We start from the raw sequence: 19,339 nt of genomic DNA, 5'->3' as shown, positions 1-19,339 counted from the left end.
CTACATTGGAAACGGACACTCCTAAAGAACTGCGAAATAACAGCTCTAGCTCAAATTGTTAGTTGAAGCTGTTCTCCACCGCAACCTAAGAACTTGAAGTTGTTGAAATTCTGCCCATAAACAGTGACTCACTTAGGTTTCTTTATCCTTCCAACATCATATGCTTCCCATTTTTAGAAAAGGTTATTCAGCCAGTCTTCTGGTATCCACTACTTGCAAGGTCCAAGTACTTCCAGAAGTTACCAGAGAAACTACAGTAAGCAGTACTCAGTAGCAAGATAACAGTTCTACCAGCAGACTGTGCAGATTTAACCATACTGAGCGCTAAACAGATAAAACAGGAAGAGTTTGGACTAGAAAATGTTGTTTTTTCCACAGGTGCAGGAATCTTCAGTTTTTCCATGTTGTTCACCTCAGTATACTGCTTTCTATTTGTGTCACATGTAACTGAAATGTCCTTTTTTATCCTTTTATGTTATCACAATCCTGAGAGAGTCGAAGTTGTTTACAATTTCCTTTGCTTATGTCTCTCAACATTGACTTTTACTTGTGCAATAACAATCCTTCTGACCTTTCCTTCTACTTACTAGCACCATGGGATCAGAAAAGCAATCCATAACCATCAATGAAACATCAGAATTAATTATGGTAATTGCAAGAAAATGGACAGGATGACCATGAGCCAGCACTGTGCCCTTGTGGCCAAGAAGGCCAATGGCATCCTGGGGTGTATTAGAAGGGGAGTGGTTAGTAGGTCCAGAGAGGTTCTCCTTCCCCTCTACTCTGCCCTGGTGAGACCTCATCTGGAATATTGTGTCCAGTTCTGGGCCCCTCAGTTCAAGAAGGACAGGGAACTGCTGGAGAGAGTCCAGCGCAGGGCCACAAAGATGATGAAGGGAGTGGAGCATCTCCCTTATGAGGAAAGGCTGAGGGAGCTGGGTCTCTTTAGCTTGGAGAAGAGGAGATTGAGGGGTGACCTCATCAATGTTTATAAATATATAAAGGGTGGGTGTCACGAGGATGGAGCCAGGCTCTTCTCGGTGACAACCAACAGTAAGACAAGGGGTAATGGGTTCAAGCTGGAACACAAGAGGTTCCACTTAAATTCGAGAAGAAACTTCTTCTCAGTGAGGGTGACGGAACACTGGAACAGGCTGCCCAGGGAGGTTGTGGATTCTCCTTCTCTGGAGACATTCAAAACCCGCCTGGACGCCTTCCTGTGTAACCTCATCTGGGTGTTCCTGCTCTGGCAGGGGGATTGGACTAGATGATCTTTCGAGGTCCCTTCCAATCCCTAACATTCTGTGATTCTGTGACACAAATAGTGAAGCTATAAAAAATAACTCCCTAACTCTTCACTGAACATGATCTCAACTGTGTCCTAAAAGCACTAAACTCACAACTGCTCATGCAGGCAACTCCAGCCATAGTTGATTATTCTGCTTTCTTAAGCAAAACATCTGTTAAATATAATGTTCAAGCTGGCCACTGACAGCATAGAAAACCACAATTCTTCACAGGCTCATCTTTCCCACTTGTCGGGTAAAGCTTGCGTCCCACATCAAGCTCTGCACTGAGAGGTGTGCTCGCACAGCACAAACCTAAACAAGTTACACAACTTCAAGACCTATGATCCTTGATTTGGTCCCTTCAAACATGAGATTGTCCATCAAGGTCTTTATAGACAGGTCCTCATAAGTGTTCACTCTCACCAATCTGCAGAACACAAAAATCCATGGATTTGCTATTGCATTCACAACCTAGGCTTAGCATCTAGCCACTAATGCATACCTCCTAGTCATAGTTAAATTTCTATTTCTTACTTATTCTGCCTTATTTGTAAAGAAACACACCTGATCTGTTTTGAGTCAGATATCTCACTGCCTTGCATTGCTCAGTCTAGGTGAACACTGCAACACTAATCTGTTTTAAGAAGCTGCATCCTAAAAGCCACGCTGCCAGAAATCCACTCCACATCTAGTTCCTTTCTCCTCAGGTAACAGCCAAGCCTCACGGAATGAATCAAGGATTGAGTAAACCTCATGGTTTACAGAATGAAGGATGTAATCCGTCAGCAACTAAGATACAGCCTGAGGCAATGTATTCGGCTCAAAACATACCTGGCACCCGGAGGGAAGGAAATACCATCTCACAGCCAGGTTTCAGCCTGTCACCCCAGCAAGTACTGGACGCCGCCCTGGACGAGCCGCCTCTTCAGGCTGCCAGCAGCCGCCCAGACGCCACCCGTGACCCACGCGAGGAGCAGGGAGCACAAGCTGTGCCCGCGCAAACGACCCGCGTCGCTGCTGCCGCCCGCCGGCCCGGCCCCGGGACCCCCGTCCCCCGCGGCCGGGCGGGCGGGCCCCGAAAGCCGCTCCTGCATCGCGCGGCCGGGGGAGGGGCGCGCCGGACCGGCCCCGCAGCGGGTACTGCCGGGACGCGGCACTTCGCGCCGCCTCCGCCCCCCACCCTGCGCCACGTGCGGGCCCCGGGGGCGGCGTTCGCCGTGGAAACCGCCCGCGGTCCGGCCGCGCCACGCGCTTCCCCCCCCCGGCCCCGCCGAGGCAGCGGTAGCGCCGGCGGAGGGCAAAGGGCGAAGCGCGATCCGGTGTAGGGGGAGAAGAACGGAGGGGCTTCCTCCTGCTCGCAGCCCTCCGGCCGCCTTGTCACTTGGGTACGATAACGGCTGGGGCTGGGGGTGGAGCCTCCCGCCGTTCAGGTGGGAAAACAAACACACAAAGGGGCCTCTCCGGCAGCCGCTCGCCCTCCGAGGAAAAGGCGGGCAGGAGAGCGCGGAGCAAACCCGCGCCGGGTCCCGGAGCCTCTCGTCAGGCCAGACGGCCGGGCTGCCTCCTGCCCCGCGCCTCCCTCTAGGCCCGCCGGGACGGGAGTAAACAAAAGCCGGAGCCAGAAGACGACACACGGGTGGGGATGGGGACCTCCCTGCCGGGCCACACAAAGAGCCCAGCCCGGGAGGGGACGCGCGGGGCGGGGAAGGGGAAAGCCCCCATCCGTCTCCACCCCTGCCACCCAGGTAGGGGCGGCTCCGCCTCACCTGCTTGCCCCGGTAGAAGAGGCGCTGCCGGTCGGGGCTCACGCGGAAGGTCTCCTGGATCTTCTCCCGCAGGCACTCGATCTTGGTAAGGCGGCTCAGGTCGTCGATGGTCTGGGTCTCGGTGCCGTCTATGGTGCGGACTTGGATCCACATGGTGCGCGCCCTCCCACTCGCTCAACCAGCCGCGGGGAGGGGAGAGAGGGCTAGGGCAGGGGGTGCGAAGGGGGTCCGCGCCCCGGGTGCGCGGGAGAAGGGGAGGGGGCCGGACGCTTCCCCCGCTCTTTGTTCGGCTCAGTGGGGCAGGATTTTCAAATCCCGCGAAACAGACGCCAGGCTCCGCGCCCGCCGGGCCGCCGTCCTCGCTCAGAGGGGCGCGGAGCGGGAAGGAGACCCGAGCCGACGCTCCGCCGCTTCGCGATCGCCCGCGCCCCGAGCTCCCCGGGGCAGCACAAGGCGAGGCGGAGTCTGGCGGGAACCGCCGCGGCGGGGTCTAACGGGCGCCCCCGGGAGCCATCTCCCAGCGCCGGGAGTGTTTACCAGGCGCCGCCGCTCTCACATGGAGGTCACGGCGCCAACGCTGATCTCGCGAGAGCCCCCGGCCTCGGCCGCGAAGAGACAACAACACCGGGGCGGGGGGCGGGGGCGAGCGGGGCGCGCGGGCGGCACCACGCCCCCTCCCGTGCGCTCCGGCCGGCGGCCGCGCGCCGCATTGGGCACAGCGCGCGGCCCCGCCCGCGAGCCCCGCCGCGCGCCCCGCCCCTCGCGGCGTGCCAGCGGCCGCCGGGCAGCGCGAGGCCTCGCGGGGGGAGGGGTTGGCGCGCGCTGGGGCGGCGACCGTTAAACGTCTCCATGGCGGCCCAGCGGGGCGGGCTTCCCGGCGCCCCCCCGGGGCAGGCCTGCCTGGGCCTAACCCGGCCTGGAGTCCGGGAGGCGTTGGAGTGCCTCGGTATCCGTAGGCCGCGAGCAGAGCGGTGTCGGCTCGTCAAACCCAGGCCCCAGCGCTTCGGAAGGCATAAAGTCTGGAGCCAGCCAGATTCAGCGGTACCTAAAAAGTCCAGATTAAGTCTGGCTGTGCCTGTTACGTTAACTAGATGAAAACATGGGCAAAGACAAGGAAACGTCATTTATACTTCAGATCTGATTTTGGCTTGGCTTTCTGTATTTTTCTAAATTGGGTAGTTATGCAAATGGCATGAGACATACCTGGATTTACCACGGTGGTTGTGGGCTAGCCCTCATGGGCAGCTGAGCCCCACAGAGCCACGTGGTCACTTACAGTGGAATGGGAAAGTGAATCAGAACAGTAAAAATGAGAAAATGTGGGCCAAGAAAAGGACAGTTTCATAGTTAAAGAAAAATCTGTGCTTGCAAGCAAAGCAAAATAGGGAACTAATCCAGTACTTCGCATTGGCAGCCATTTCCAGCAAACCAGAGCTTTGTCCTCCGTAAAGATTGCTTAGGAAGACAAGCACCCTAACTCTGAACATCCCAACGCTTCCTTCTTCTTCCCCCACCTTCTGCTGAGCGCGACATGACATGAAGTGGGATATTCCTGTGGTCAGCAGGCATCAGCTGTCCCAGCTGGATCACTTCCCAGCTTCTTGGACACCTCCACCCCCCTCACTGGGTGGTGTGAGGAACGGAAACATCCCCTTGAGATGTATGTAACCACTGTTCGGTAACAGCTAAAGCGTCCCTGTATTCACAACACTGTTACAGTTACAAAACACAGCACCACACTAGCTACTATGAAGAAAATGCACTGTATCCCAGCCAAAACCAGTATGCATGAATACTACTAAAATACTATAAAAACGTGCCTATAAAACAGGAGACCTAATAGTGGATGCCTTTGTGAGGAAATCTGAGCAGCTTTATTGTCTAAGACTTTTGCATCTGGATTAAAATACAGATTTACAAGATGCAGATGACACCTATGTCCTTTTGTGGCTTGTTGACAGGCATTGTAAGTATCACTGCTAGGTTATTGAGTCAGGCAAAGAAACAATATGACCAACTGTTACTACGACACTTTATTTTAGACTGTTATTATTAATAGCAGCTAACTGCATTGTACATGCAGCTACGGCTTCAAGCAGTACACACCCTAGCGATTGCCCAGCTGGAGCAGCGGCCGAGAGGCCAGCCCCAGAGCTTCATTCAGGAGCAGGGGCTCGTACCCCCGCTCCAGGAGTTTCCAGGCAACTGTGCACAAAGTCACACAGCAGGTCCCTCGTTTCAGCAGTTGTGCTGACAAAGAACTGCCCTGTAGTCATTGTCCACCTATAGCAGCCACTACCTCCTCATATGTGGTGTGGGTGACATGTCCCATCATGGGTGCCGGTGTGTGCTGGAGGCTTTGGGCATGTTCAGCTGCTCCTGGGTGCCCTGAGCTGGTACCAATTTGGAGGGGTTTAACAGGGCTACTGGTCTCCAAGGCTTATGGTTTCAGAGGTTACCTCTTGGCACGTATTCTCCCTCTCTCTGGTGTGATGTTTTCTGGTAACTATTTCTCCATCCACATGCAGAGGCACCTACAGAGACCATTTGCACAAGCATAGCTTTTATGACACAGTATGGTAGCAAAGATTCCTGTATTTTACTTTCAGCTCTGAGAATGTCCACTGCAGTTTTGTGTGAGTTACTTCAGGCTTGATTTTGGGGTATTGAGCATGTTCAAAGGCAGCTGAACAGTTAAGTTTCTTAATTATTCTGCAAATCTGTTCCTTTCCTCTTCATTCTTGCTGACGAATCTCTGCTCTTGTGATAGCACACAACTTTCTTTACTGCCAGTGTTGCAGCATGTCACCAAATTACTATTTACAGAGTTTGTTTTTCAATTTGTTGGTGGTAACACAGGCTTAGACTCAAAGGCTGTAGTGCACATGGCCTTTCATGATCTTTCCTCCCCAGGCTTCTTGGTTTCACTGCAATGTTCAATGATTATTTAACACAGAGGAGTACAGTAAGAATATAGTTTAATAGTGATATATCATTAAAAAAAGGAGAAATCAAGCTGTCTTTAGCTTTATCTTAATTACACTCCACCTCTGCAGTAAAAGGAATAGTCTCATTGTACTGCCATTTGCAGAATACAGCCTTTCTGTTGAAGCAAGCAGTAAAATGTCTTTTGCAATGGAGAAAAAAGGTCTGAAAGAATTCTCAAATGTGATATGTTTTACCACATTAGGAGAATAGCATCAGTTTGTGCTAGGGAGACTTTATGGAAAGTGCAGGATGGAATTCTGTGAGCAGAAGACATTTTTTGAAGTGGAGAAAGAAAATAAAAGAGAATCAGTTTGTTACAACACTGCATCTGCAAATATATTGTCTAGCTGGGATTGAGCAAAGAAGATCAGGTTGCTGGCACAGGAGTTACTGAGTAGAAAGGGCGCTTTGCTATGGAGTGGTTATAGGCGGCCCGTTTCATGATGTGCATTATGGACTGGAGACTGAAATATAAAGCAAAAAAAAGCATGTAAAATTTTTTGACTGGAATTCTGAAAGAGGATGTGGAAAGGGGCAGTTATTGAAGAGGTTAGAGGAAAAGAAAGCTAGTTATTTGGCAGGCAATAACATCCTCTTTGGGATACCATTATGCTGATGAAGAAATTAGGTAATGCTAAACGAGAAACTGACTGAGCAGCATAGTATACATGATGGACTGGGGTGATGGTAGCGGAAGAGTTACTAGAATGAGTGGAACAGAGAGGAAAGGAGCCAAGAACATGAAAGCAAAACATGGGAGTAGTGAGGAAGATGCAAAGATCTAATTGGAGACAAAACCTAGAAGTAAGTGCCAAAAAACATAAAGATGCGTAGAAAAAGAAAATTTGAAATCAGATTTTAGAAGATAAGACAATGTTATTTTTCTTAGAGGAAATTTATAGAGCAAGAATGAGAAATTAAAAGAAAAATGAATAAACTGAGAATGACCTAATTGTAAACGTGAGTTCATTTTGAAGTTATTTTTAATAATTAAATGTTCAAAAGCAAACTGTGACGCAAATTGAGATAAAATAGTAAAAGTTTTAAACTATGGGATGAAATATGTGAGCTATTAGAATGAGGTCTTTGCATATGTAGGCATTTTCATAAGTTTCCAAAGATAGGTTGATTCAGGATGTAAATAATGATAATTAGTTGCTTGAGATTGTTTGTTCTGGTATTTTAAATTCCTTGGTATAGACTACTTCAGGAGAAGGTATTTTAAGGACCCAGAAGGGTATCGGTGGGCATTTGGCATAGCAGCTGTGGACAATGAGAATATTGAACAGCTGTCTACTTTGCCTGGTCTCTCAGAGGACTCTTCTGTTGTAGGACTGCTGCGGGTTGTTGGCCAACAGGTGCCAATTGCTACCATGACGGTGCATCGCCGACAATATCGCACCAATTGAGACTCTTTGATTCCTATTCAGAAGTTGATTCGTCAACTAGAAAGCCAGGGTGTGACCAGCAAGACTCGCTCACCTTTTAACAGCCCAGTTTGGCCAGTGCATAAGTCTAGTGACGAGTGGAGACTAACAGTAGACTATCGTGGCCTGAATGAAGTTACACCACCACTGAGCACTGCTGTGCCTGACATGTTAGAACTGCAATTTGAACAGGAGTTAAAGGCAGCTCAGTGATATGCCTCCATTGACATTGCTAATGTGTTTTTCTCTATTGCTTTAGCAGCAGAATGCAGGCCGCAGGTTGCTTTCCCCTGGAGAGGCATCCAGTACACGTGGAATCGCTTGCCCCAGGGGTGGAAACACAGCCCTACCATCTGCCATGGACTGATCCAAACCACGCTGGAAGAAGGTAAAGCTCCAGAACACTTGCAATATATTGATGACTTCATTGTATGGGGCGACACAGCAAAAGAAGCCTTCAAGAAAGGTGAGAGAATAATTCAGATTCTTTTGGATGCTGGCTTTGCCATGAAATGAAGCAAGGTCAAGGAACCTGCACGAGAGATCCAGTTTTTAGGAATAAAATGGCAAGCTGGGCGTCATCAGATCCCAGTGGAAGTGACCAACAAAATTGCGGCTATGTCTCCACCTACTAATAAAAAGGAGACACCGACTTTCTTGGACGTTGTAGGTTTTTGGAGAATGCATATTCCTGACTACAGCCAGATTGTGAGCCCTCTCTATCGAGTGACTCATAAAAAGAACCATTTCGAGTGGGTCCCTGAGCAATGCCAAGCCTTTGAACAAATTAGATGTGAGATAACTCATGCAGCGGCCTTTGGACCAGTTTGGACTGAACTAGATGTTAAAAATGTGCTCTACACTGCAGCTGGAGGTAATGGTCCTACCTGGAGCCTCTGGCAGAAAGCATCAGGAGGAGCTTGAGGTTGACCCTTAGGTTTTTGGAGTCGAGGACACAAAGGATCCAAGGCCAACTCTACTTAACCTGGAAAAGAGATACTAGCAGCATATGAAGGGGTCTGAGCTGCTTCAGAAGTGATTGGTACTGAAGCCTATTCTCCTGGCACCTCAATTGCCAGTGCTGAGCTGGATGTTCAAAGGGAGAGTTCTCTCTACACATCCTGCAACTGATGCTATGTGGAGTAAGTGGCTTGCACTAATCACACAATGAGCTTGAACAGGGAGTCCCAATCACCCAGGGATCTTAGAAGTGATTACAGACTGGCCAGAAAGTAAAGACTTTGGGATGTCGCCAGACGAGGAGGAAGTAACAGGTGCTGAAGAAGCACCACCGTATAATACCCTTTCAGAGACTGAAAAGCTGTATGCCCTGTTCACAGATGGATCCTGCCGTCTTGTAGGAAAACATCGGAGCTGGAAAGGTGCTATGTGGAGTCTCACATGGCGAGTCGCAGAAGCCACTGGAGGACAAGGTGAATCTAGTCAATTTGCAGAAGTGAAAGTCATCCAGCTGGCTTTGGACATCGCTGAACAGAAAAGTGGCCAGTACTACATCTCTACACTGATTCGTGGATGGTGGCAAATGCCTTGTGGGGGTGGCTACATCAATGGAAGAAAACCAACTGGCGACGCAGAGGTAAAACCATTTGGGCTGCCACACTGTGGCAAGACATTGCTGCTCGGCTAGAGAGCCTTCCTGTGAGACTTCGTCATGTAGGTGCTCATGTGCCTGAAACTCAAGCCACTGTAGAACATCAGAACAACCAGCAAGCAGATCAGGCTGCTAAGATTGAAGTAGCTGAGGTAGATTTGGACTAGCAACATAAAGGTGAACTTTTCCTAGCTTGGTGGGCCCATGATGCTTCAGGGCATCAAGGAAGAGATGCAACATATAAATGGGCTTGTGATCGAGGGTTGGACTTGACTATGGACACTATTTCACAGGTTATTCATGAATGTGAAACATGCGCCAAAATCAAACAAGCCAAACGGTGAAAGCCTGTATGGTATGAGGGGCAACGGTTAAAATATAAGCATGGAAAGGCTTGGCAGATTGATTATGTTACACTTCCACAAACCTGCCAAGGTAAGCGCTATATACTTAAAATGGTGGAAGCAACCACCGGATGCCTGGAAACATATGCCGTACCCCATGCTACAGCCCAGAGTACTATCTTGGGCCCTGAAAAGCAAGTCCTTTGGAGACATGGCACACCAGACAGAATTGAGTCAGGCAATGGGACTCATTTCAAAAACAGTCTTATAGACAATTGGGCCAGAGAACATGGTATTGAGTGGGTATATCACATTCCATATCATGCACCAGCCTCTGGGAAAATGGAGAGCTATAATGGTCTCTTAAAAACTATGCTAAGGGCAATGGGTGGTGGAACCTTCAAAAACTGGGATTCACATTTAGCAAAAGCCGCTTGCTTGGTCAATACTAGAGGATGGATCAATCAAGCTGGGCCTGCCCAATCAGATATTCTATGTACTGTAGAAGGAGATAAAGTCCCTGTAGTACACATGAAAAATATGTTAGGGAAGGCAGTGTGTGTTACTCCTGTCAGGCAAAGGCAAACCCATTTGTGGGATTGTTTTTGCCCAAGGACCTGGCAGCACCTGGTGGGTAATGCTGAAGGATGGAGAAGTTTGATGTGTACCTTGAGGGGATTTGAAATTAGGTGAGAATACTTAATATTTCTTTAAAATTCTAGAGACTGTCCTACATATGTTATGTTTGTCAGTAGAGACCTCTTGATTGAATTGCCTTAATGTGGATAAAGTCATGAGTATAGACAGAAGAAACCAGAGATGAGCTTGACAATGAGAGACATGCATAAGACATGTAAGGAGGGAGTAGAAGGATAGAAGTGTAGTATATAGCAGAGAAAGCAAGAAGAAGCCAGCAGAAGAGGGAAACGTGCCTCTGAGTTTCAAGGAGGAGTTGTGCAAGAGGAGCAGCAAGTCAGAAAGGACAGGAACTCCTTTTACAGGTTTATTTTTCTAGTTAACTTTACATTTGAGAGCCTTTTAGTGACTTGTAGGCAATGTAATAACCTGTGTGGATGTCTTGTTACTGTTTTACTCAGATGTGCTACTATGCCTTCCAGGGAAAAGGAAAAGAAGAAGGAAGTTTGCCATCAACTGAACTTACTGGAAATGTGTCACTTAACTTCATGGAGTCAATGTGACTATTCCAGCAGAAACATGTTGAGAGAGAAAACCAGGCTGGCTGACTTAATTAACCTTACTTAAACTTGATGAAGAGAGCAAAAGCAGATGCCATATAGTTTATTGCAGATAATGCAGCAAGCATGCTTACGAATGGTATTCTATATGTAGAGATGAGTGTTCTTTCCATCGTGTAAGGGGGGTTATGAAAGACAGCAAAGTTGTGACAGTAAGAATTTATAACATAGATATTTTTATTTGATTGTGATAAGAACAAAACTGCTAACAACTCTGCCTTACTAAAGATTATATAGGTAGCAATGTTTCTTCTGCCAGGAGGGTTGAGGCATTAGAAAATATGGGTTCTATGGCAGCTGGAATGAGAAGAGATTACCCTAAGCAGGGTAAGGGTTCTGGGCTACAAAGCAGTGAGAGTTTTGCCCTGATTAAGAAACAACAAAAGTCTGTTTTTATTTACAGTGGGAAAAGTCCATGTCCTGAGGACGATACACCTCGGAGCAGATGCTGCCTATTTCTTTAGTACGTTGTATCTATTCATGGATTGATGTGCTTAAAGCTCAGTGCAGTAAAGTAAGCCTTAGATTATACTTTATATAACCTGCATGTATATAATTTTATACAATTTCTACTGTGAAAAAGATTGTTTTAAAAGTAAATATAAGGATACGGCATCATTCTGATAGTCCTCAACCAGAGCTAAGTCAAAAGTCCACATTGTTTCCCCATGTAATTCTACTGATTCTAGTGAAGTTGCTTTAAGAATTAATTTATCTCATTATATGATTTTGTCTTTTAAAAGCTAGGTAATTTGTGTTAGTAAGGTTGTCATCCGTAATTATTTCAGATGTCAGAAATGTTTCCAGTGAAAAGTAGCACTTCGTGAGATTACAGTCTTTTCTCTGTATATGATTTGAGATTTTTTCTTAGTTTGAACTGTTCATTTCAATTTAGGTATCAATATGATGTATTACAACATGTAAGAGCAGTTGGGTTTTTTTGTGGGAATGGAGTGATTTTATCAAGAATTGTGTTATAATTGTGTTTCAAATCCTACATTACTGAAAGGAGTAATGAGACATTACACTTTATTTCAAGTTTTTGTCTATAAATTCTTTGGTATTATTTCTAGATCTAACCATATTGTGTTCTCTACTTGCATCTTTCTAAGAAGATGCTTAACTGGAGAGGAAAACTGTGGTGTTGAATATAGTATTTAGAGTTCTATGGTTTATAGTTATAATATAGAGAAATACATGTGTGTGATAAAATTAGTCCTTTATAGCAAGGCAGATAAATGTTAAATTATTTAATAACTACTTGAAAAATTTAAATGTCAAGTTCCACTACTTAGTTGGTCAACTGGGAGTTTTTAAGTATTAAGGATGAACTCACCACTCATCATGTAAGCAAAGAAGTTAGCAAATCTAGAGTAGATGTGGTCAGATTATTAATTAAATGTCAGAGAGAAAAGTACTTCAAAGCTCAAACCATGAGTACCATGGCTGGATTTTTTTTCCTCATCATCATAAACTTCAGAAAATATAAATTAACAAAGGAACTAGAATGTCTTTCATAATCATTTTCTCACTGCTGTATATTGCTTCAGTATAAGGAAATAAACAGCAGTCCAAATGAAGAGGATGTATGCTAAAAAATACTGAAGTGCTGCAAATACCTAAGTAATAAAAGGTCACTTGAACTATACTATGTATCTTCTTGTATGTTTTTGTAGAATCACAGAATTATAGAATGGTTTGTGTTGGAAGGGACCTTCAAAGGTCATCTAGTCCAACGCGCCTGCAATGAGCAGAGACATCTTCAACTAGATCAAGTTGCTCAGAGCCCTGTCCAGCCTGGCTTTGAATGTTTCCAGGGATGAGGCATCTACCCGCTTTCTGAGCAACCTGTTCCAGTGTTTCACCACCCTAATAATAAAAAATGTCTTCCTTATATCTAGTATGAATCTCCCCTCCTTTAGTTTAAAACCATTACCCCCTCTCCTATTGCTACAAGCCCTACTAAAAACTCTGTTCCCTATTTTTCTTATAGGACTCTTTTAAGTACTGAAAGGCTGCAATAAAGTCTCTCTGGAGCCTCCTGTTCTCCAGGCTGAACAACCCCAGCTCTCTCAGCCTGTCCTCACAGCAGAGGTGTTCTAGCCCTCTGATCATTTTCGTGGTCTTCCTCTGGACCCTCTCCAACAGGTCCATGTTTTTCCTGTACTGAGGGCTCCAGAGCTGGACACAGGACTCCAGGTGGTGTCTCACCAAAGTGGAAGTAGAGGGGCAGAATCACCTCCCTCAACCTGTGTCCCGTCCCAACAGATGGGATGAGGGATGAGTTAACTCTGAACACGACACATGCCCTGACTCAACAGATGAGGTCAGGTGCGAGTTAACTCCAGGTAATTCTGCGCGGCAATGCAAAGTGAATGACGAGAATCACTCCAGCGGTCCAATTATGAATTTACTAAAAGCACATGGTGGTATACAAATTACAGCAATTAGTGACTTGGCAAAAGTATGTTATAGTAACACAAAACTTATCAATACATTGCCAGCAAAAGCCCTTCTAAAAACAGTGGATTGGCAACAATTAGTAACTGTAATGCAAAACTTAATAAGACTTTAGCAGCAGAACTTACAATGGTATTACTTTTGTATGTTCAAGAAAAAGAAAGAGAGAGAGAGAGGAGGAAAACTAAGATATCAGAAACAGAAAGGGAGAAAGAGAGAGAGAGAGAGGGAAAGATATCACCACTCCACAGGTACATCAGTCCCACGACGACCTCTGGAGGGGGGCATGCATTGAAGATTTACACGCCGCCAACCCGTATCATTGTTTTATAACCCAGTTCATTTACATGCGAGATAGAAGAGGGCTGTTCATCTCCTCCCTCTGCTTGCTCTTCATGCTAATTAGGAAGACTCTTCTAGAAATGGGTCTGGGGTCTTCAAACTAGGGGAAAGTTCACAGTACTGACCAGAAGTGAGTTGTTTTGCCCGTCAGGGGTAGCTGTTGGTTTGTGGTTTCTTCTGGTAGTTGGTTGTCCAACAGATGGTTCATCTCTATCATCCCAATTAGGCCATGAGGCCTTTCACAGCAACACTGTTAATTGCCCTTGTCTTACAAGGTGTCTGCCTCCATCGCCATAGAACTTTGGGAAAGATAAGATGAGGCATCATCTATCTTCTCCTCCCAAAGTAACAAAAACCAGACATTTAAAGCATAACAAGGTCCTGTGTTCTGCTAAGGATGGAGAGTGCACTTCAAGGTTGTCACAACCTGCTGGCCACGCTTCTTTTGATGCAGCCCAAGGTACGATTTGCCTTCTGGGCTGCAAGTACACATTACCAGCTCATGTCCAATCTTTCATTCACCAGTACCTCCAAGTCCTTCTCTTCAGGGCTGCTCTCAATCCCTTCATCCCCCAGCCTGTATTGATTGCCCTGACCCAGGTGCAGGACCTTGCACTTGGCCTTGTTGAACCTCATGAGGTTCACATTGGCCCACTTCTTGAGCTTGCCCAGGTCCCTCTAGATGGCATCCAGGTCCCTCTGGATGGCATCCTGCCCCTCAGGCATGTCAGCTGCACCACTCAGCTTGGCGTCATCCACAGAGTTGCTGAGGGTGCACTCAATCCCAACATCTGTGTCATTGATTAAGATATTAAGCAGTACTGGTCCCAATACAGAACCCTAAGGAACACCATTTGTCACGAGTGTCCATCCAGAGATTGAGCCATCAGCCACTACCCTCTGGATGCAAACATCCAGCTAGTTCCCCATCCACTAAACAGTCCATCCATCAAATCTATACCTCTCCAATTTAGAGAGAAGGATGTTGTAGGGGACCATGTCAAAGGCTGTACAAAAATCCAGATGGATGACATCTGTAGCCCTTCCTTTGTCCACTGATGTAGTTACTTCATTTTAGAAGGCCACTGGGTTGTTGAGTCAGGACTTGCCCTTGGTGAAGCCATGCTGGCTGTCTTGCATCACCTCCCTGTCCTCCATGTACCTTAGTATAGCTTCTAGGAGGATCTATTCCATGATCTTCCCAGGCACACAGGTGAGGCTGACAGCTTCATAGTTCCTAGGATCCTCCTTTCTACCCTTTCTAAAAACGGGTGTGATGTTTCCCTTTTTCCAGTCACCAGGGACTCCACCTGACTGCCATGACTACTCAAGTATCATGGAGAGTGGCTTGGCACTTACATGAACCAATTCCCTCAGGATTCTGGGATGCATCTCATCAGGCCCCATAGACTTCTGTATGTTCAGATTCCTCAAGTGGTCATGAACCTGATCTTCTCTTACAGTAGGAGGTACTTTGCTCCCCTAGTCCAAGTTCATTCACTTGAAAGGTGTCAGAAGAGAGTTTGCTCATGAAGGCTGAGGCAAAGAAGTTGTTGAGTACTTCAGCCTTCTCCTCATCCATTGTTACCAGTTTACCAGTCTTGCTCATCAGGGGAGGTACACTTTCTTTGACCTTCCTTTTCTGGTTGATGTATCTGTAGAAGCCCTTCTTGCATCCCTTGCCAAGTTCAGCTCCAGCTGTGCCTTGGCACACATTTTCAGCTGAGAGGCAGGAGGAGGGAGATTCCTCTGCCAGGGCCATAGTATATTAACAATCCAGTGGCTGTGCAAATTAAATTGGGCATTGTCTGTATGTCTTAAATATTGAACTGCCTCAGTGCTGCCAGTGACAGGACATGTGGGAATGGCTCAAAACTGCATCGGGGTGGGTCAGACTAGATATTAGGAAGCAATTCTTTACCAAGAGGGTGACCAGACACTGGAACAGGCTTCCTAGAGAGGTGGGCAATGCCCCAAGCCTGTCAGTGCTTAAGAGGCAGTTGGGCAATGTCCTTAATAACATGCTTTAATTTTTGGTCAGCCCTGAATTGGTCAGGCAGTTGAACTAGATAATTGTTACAGATCCCTTCCAACTGAAATATTCTACTCTATTCTATTCTATTCTGTTCTATTCTATTCTGTTCTGTTCTGTTCTGTTCTATGCCATGATAGGTTAGGATATGCTATGCTATGCTCCATTCTGTTCCGTTCCATTCCATTCCATTCCATTCCATTCCATTCCATTCCATTCTGTTTACAGCATATTACTTCCCCTCACTGTGACGGGAAAAACAAAAGTGAGAGAAAATTAAGCACCCCGTTTTGTTAACTAAAGGCTATTCTGATGACTGCTTCCACACAAGGTCTCTGTATTTTGTTGGTGTTAGGATGAGTATGTCTGTCACTTGCCGTAATATGTTATAAGAGGATGGAAGTGCCAGAATATAACTTAGTTCATTTTAATTGTTTGCCAGTAGACTCGCTGCGTTTGGTTTTTATTGTTGTAGTTGTAATATATAGCTGTCCCACCATCTTTTACACTTGCATATTATCAGCCACTCTTTTGCATGGAAACTGAAGTTTGTTGTTTTGGGAGGACATTTGCACACGTAGAGCTGCAGACCACAAGTAGAAATGCTTTTTCATTTGTTCTGAGCAAAGTTACCTGAGGCAGTGGAACGTGGCTCGAGTACTTTCAACATATTATAGAACGAAATACAAAACCAGAGAGTGGTAAGGGAGCCATCCAGTGGACTGTTGTGAAACACACAGCCAAGACAAATAAAAATTAAATAATCTGAGATTTTTTTCTGCCTTTTTGGTTGCAAGATGTTGGGTGTTGTCCTTTTGTCCAAAACCTGCTTGTACAATTAAATACTGGTTTCCTTTACTTTTTGTGTTCATTGTAAAGAATTAATATTCCCAAAAACTTGAAAGTTTTTGAAGATCAGGATATGGAACTGCATTTTCTAGAATACTCATTCTTTTTTTTTTCAGTTTATGTAATGGAAAGGGAAATGTACCATATAAAAATGAATGAGGTTGGAAGATGTTAATTCATCTATTTGATTTCTATTCTGAAATACAGTTTAGTCTTAATGTTTGTAGTTTTAAGTCTGTGATATTTTAACTGAATTTGAAGGCTTTCCAAATTCTCATTAGAGATTTATTTAGATTATTTTCAAAGATTCTTACAAATGATTTATGGATGATTTATATATTATTTGTTCACTTACCATAGTAAACTGAAAAGCAATGGAAAATATGACTTTTAATGCTCATAGCACAACAAGATCTGCAATCCAGAATATTTTTTGTTATCACTCAAGGAATAAGGAGAAATTGCCAGTCTTTCCTAATCTTGGAGAAAAATGTTAATTGAAAAGAAAATGAACATCTAACTTTATTTCCAATAACCTAGCATGTAGTAGATTTTTCCTGTCATTTTTACTGATCAAAACTTGATCAGGGATCAGTCTTCAGTAGAAACACTTGACTTTGTTTCTTAGCAAAGAATGGCTTAAATACTTATATGTTAGATAGTCACGAAGTCAGCAAACCATACAGCTGAGCAACTGTTAATTGAAAAGGTAAGAAGAATTAAGCACAATACCAGAGACGGCTTTCAAATTTTTATTCCTTCTGTATGGTATGCTTCTCTGAGGTGTTTCTCTTCTGGTCACCATTAAAAATGGTCGGTGTAAAACAGAATCTTTTGCTGAAGCTCGCCTGACATAACCATAAGTGTAGTTTATTAAGTAAGACTCTCCTTAAGTTTTTTATCTAAGGCAACTTCAAGTATTTTGTCTTTTTTTATTCATCTTTTACTAAATGGTAAGCAAAGCAAATTTTGGATATTCTTCCTAAGTAGTCTAAGAAAGTATGTGGAAAACCTCTGAATTTCACCAGGTTATAATATCAAATAATTGATGTAGTTCCACCATGAGGAAAAATATATCAAGATCATGTCCATAAAATTTCATTTTCCTGTGTTATGAATAAAATAAGAAATGTAGGTAATATTATTTGTTACTTCACTGTCTTTTTGCTATAAGAATTTGAGAGCTTTAAGGATGTTTTAATCATGCCTTTAAACTTGTTTATTTATTTTACTACAGAACCTGAAGCCCATATATATCTTATGGGTCTAAAACAATGCACATACAAAGTTGACTAGTACATATGCTGTAGTTCAGAGTGTCGTTTCTTAATGCTGTGGTATATGAACTATATTTCTGGCTGCCATAGCATTACAAAGCTTTACATCAGTTTGTTCAGCATTTTCCTCCTGTGAATCTTGTCATACCTATGCAAATTTGCCTGTTAGACAAAAAAGCCTGGCTACAATATATCTTCTCCTGTGTTCGCTGAAAGCTGTGCTCAGAATTGTGTTAAATTCTTACAGTCATGTTTTTCTACTGCTCCAGTTGATCTTGGACTATTTTGGGAACACCCCTTTGGTTTATGAAAATATGTTTGCTGCTGTTGCATTGAAAATACAGTTATTTTATATTTGAGAGAGGAAGAAAGGCTGGATTGGATAATTCCTTTCATATTTATTGTAATATTAATAATTCATTTTCACCAAGAAATTAAAGCCCTTGAAAACCATACATTCCAGGAGAAACACTCCTCTGTTTTCATCTTTTTACTGCTCTGTAGTTTGCGGATGGTTGGCTGGAACTGAGCAGATGCTGTTCTTAGATGCAGTTTGGTCCCTATTCTTTACATGACCACAAATCAATGCCATGTCCAGCTCAAGTGGTTTGCTGGTATTCCACAAGTACAAACTGGAAACTGCCTTTCTGTAAGAAAACCACAGTATATAGGCTGATCCCGTTAGAATCATAGAATCATTTTGGTTGGAAGAGACCCTCAAGATCACCGAGTCCAACAATTAAGCTAGCTCTGGCACTAAACCATGTCCCTAAGAACCTTGTCTAAACAGCTTTGAAACACCACCAGGTATGGTGACTCAACCACTTTCCTGGACAGCCTGTTGCAATGCTTGACAATGCTTCTGTGAAGAAATTTTTCCTTATATCACCTGTGCCGAGTACAGGGGGTTGATCACTTCTCTAGTCCTGCTGGCCACACTATTCCTGATACAAGCCAGGATGCTGTTGGCCTTTTTGGCCACCTGGGCACACTGCTGGCTCATGTTCAGCTGGCTGTCACCCCCAGGTCCTTTTTCCTCCAGGCAGCTTTCCAGCCACTCTTCCCTGAGCCTGTAGCGCTGCCTGGGGTTGTTGAGACCCAAGTGCAGGACCCAGCACTTGGCTTTGTTGAACCTCAGACTATTGGCCTCAGCCCATGGATCCAGCTGGTCCAGATCCCTCTGTATGGCCTTCCTACCCTCCAGCAGATCAGCACTCCCACCCACCGTGGTGTTGTCTGCAAACTTACTGAGGGTGCACTCAATCCCCTCATCCAGATCATTGATAAAGAGATTAAACAGAACTGGCCCCAATACTGAGCCCTGGGGAACACCACTTGTGACCGGCCACCATGTGGGAGACTACGGTGGGTCTGTGGATTCCCTGACAGAGGGCATGGGAACAGAAATTAGCGTTGAAGATATTAAGGCCTAGCCATGAGAAAGATGGGAGTAAAGGAGTATCCAGAGATATTAAGGTGTAGCCGTGAGAGAGAAGGGAGTAGAAGAGTAACATTGATGATAGCAAAATTAGCCAATGAGATGTTACTGCTGTAACTTGTAACCAATAGTGAAGAGACGTATGAATTGGTAAAACTGTATAAAAATGCACTTGTGGCAATAAATGGCATCTACTACTTGCATCCTGGAAGAACCCGGTCTATGTCGTTTGTCCGTCTCAGCTGTGACACCACCAACT

The 19,339-nt window shown here is 45.1% G+C and overlaps 1 protein-coding gene across 4 annotated transcripts in view; it reads right to left on the bottom strand.

Annotated features, from left to right (window-relative positions):
• The window catches only part of UHRF2 (ubiquitin like with PHD and ring finger domains 2), a 93,337-nt gene extending 89,720 nt beyond the window's left edge, over positions 1 to 3,617 (bottom strand). For all 4 annotated transcript variants that reach the window (XM_065655895.1, XM_065655896.1, XM_065655897.1 and 1 more), the window contains exon 1: positions 3,056 to 3,617. In XM_065655895.1, coding sequence (XP_065511967.1) covers positions 3,056 to 3,208 — 153 coding nt within the window. In that variant the 5' untranslated portion in view covers positions 3,209 to 3,617. The remainder of the gene's footprint in view (positions 1 to 3,055) is intronic.
• Positions 3,618 to 19,339: the final 15,722 nt, after the last annotated feature.

The sequence above is a fragment of the Caloenas nicobarica genome, chromosome Z (genome assembly GCF_036013445.1).
Source record: "Caloenas nicobarica isolate bCalNic1 chromosome Z, bCalNic1.hap1, whole genome shotgun sequence".
NCBI lineage: Eukaryota > Metazoa > Chordata > Aves > Columbiformes > Columbidae > Caloenas > Caloenas nicobarica.
The sequence above is the reverse complement of the archived record's forward strand: the minus strand, read 5'-3'. Positions and strand labels throughout refer to the sequence as shown.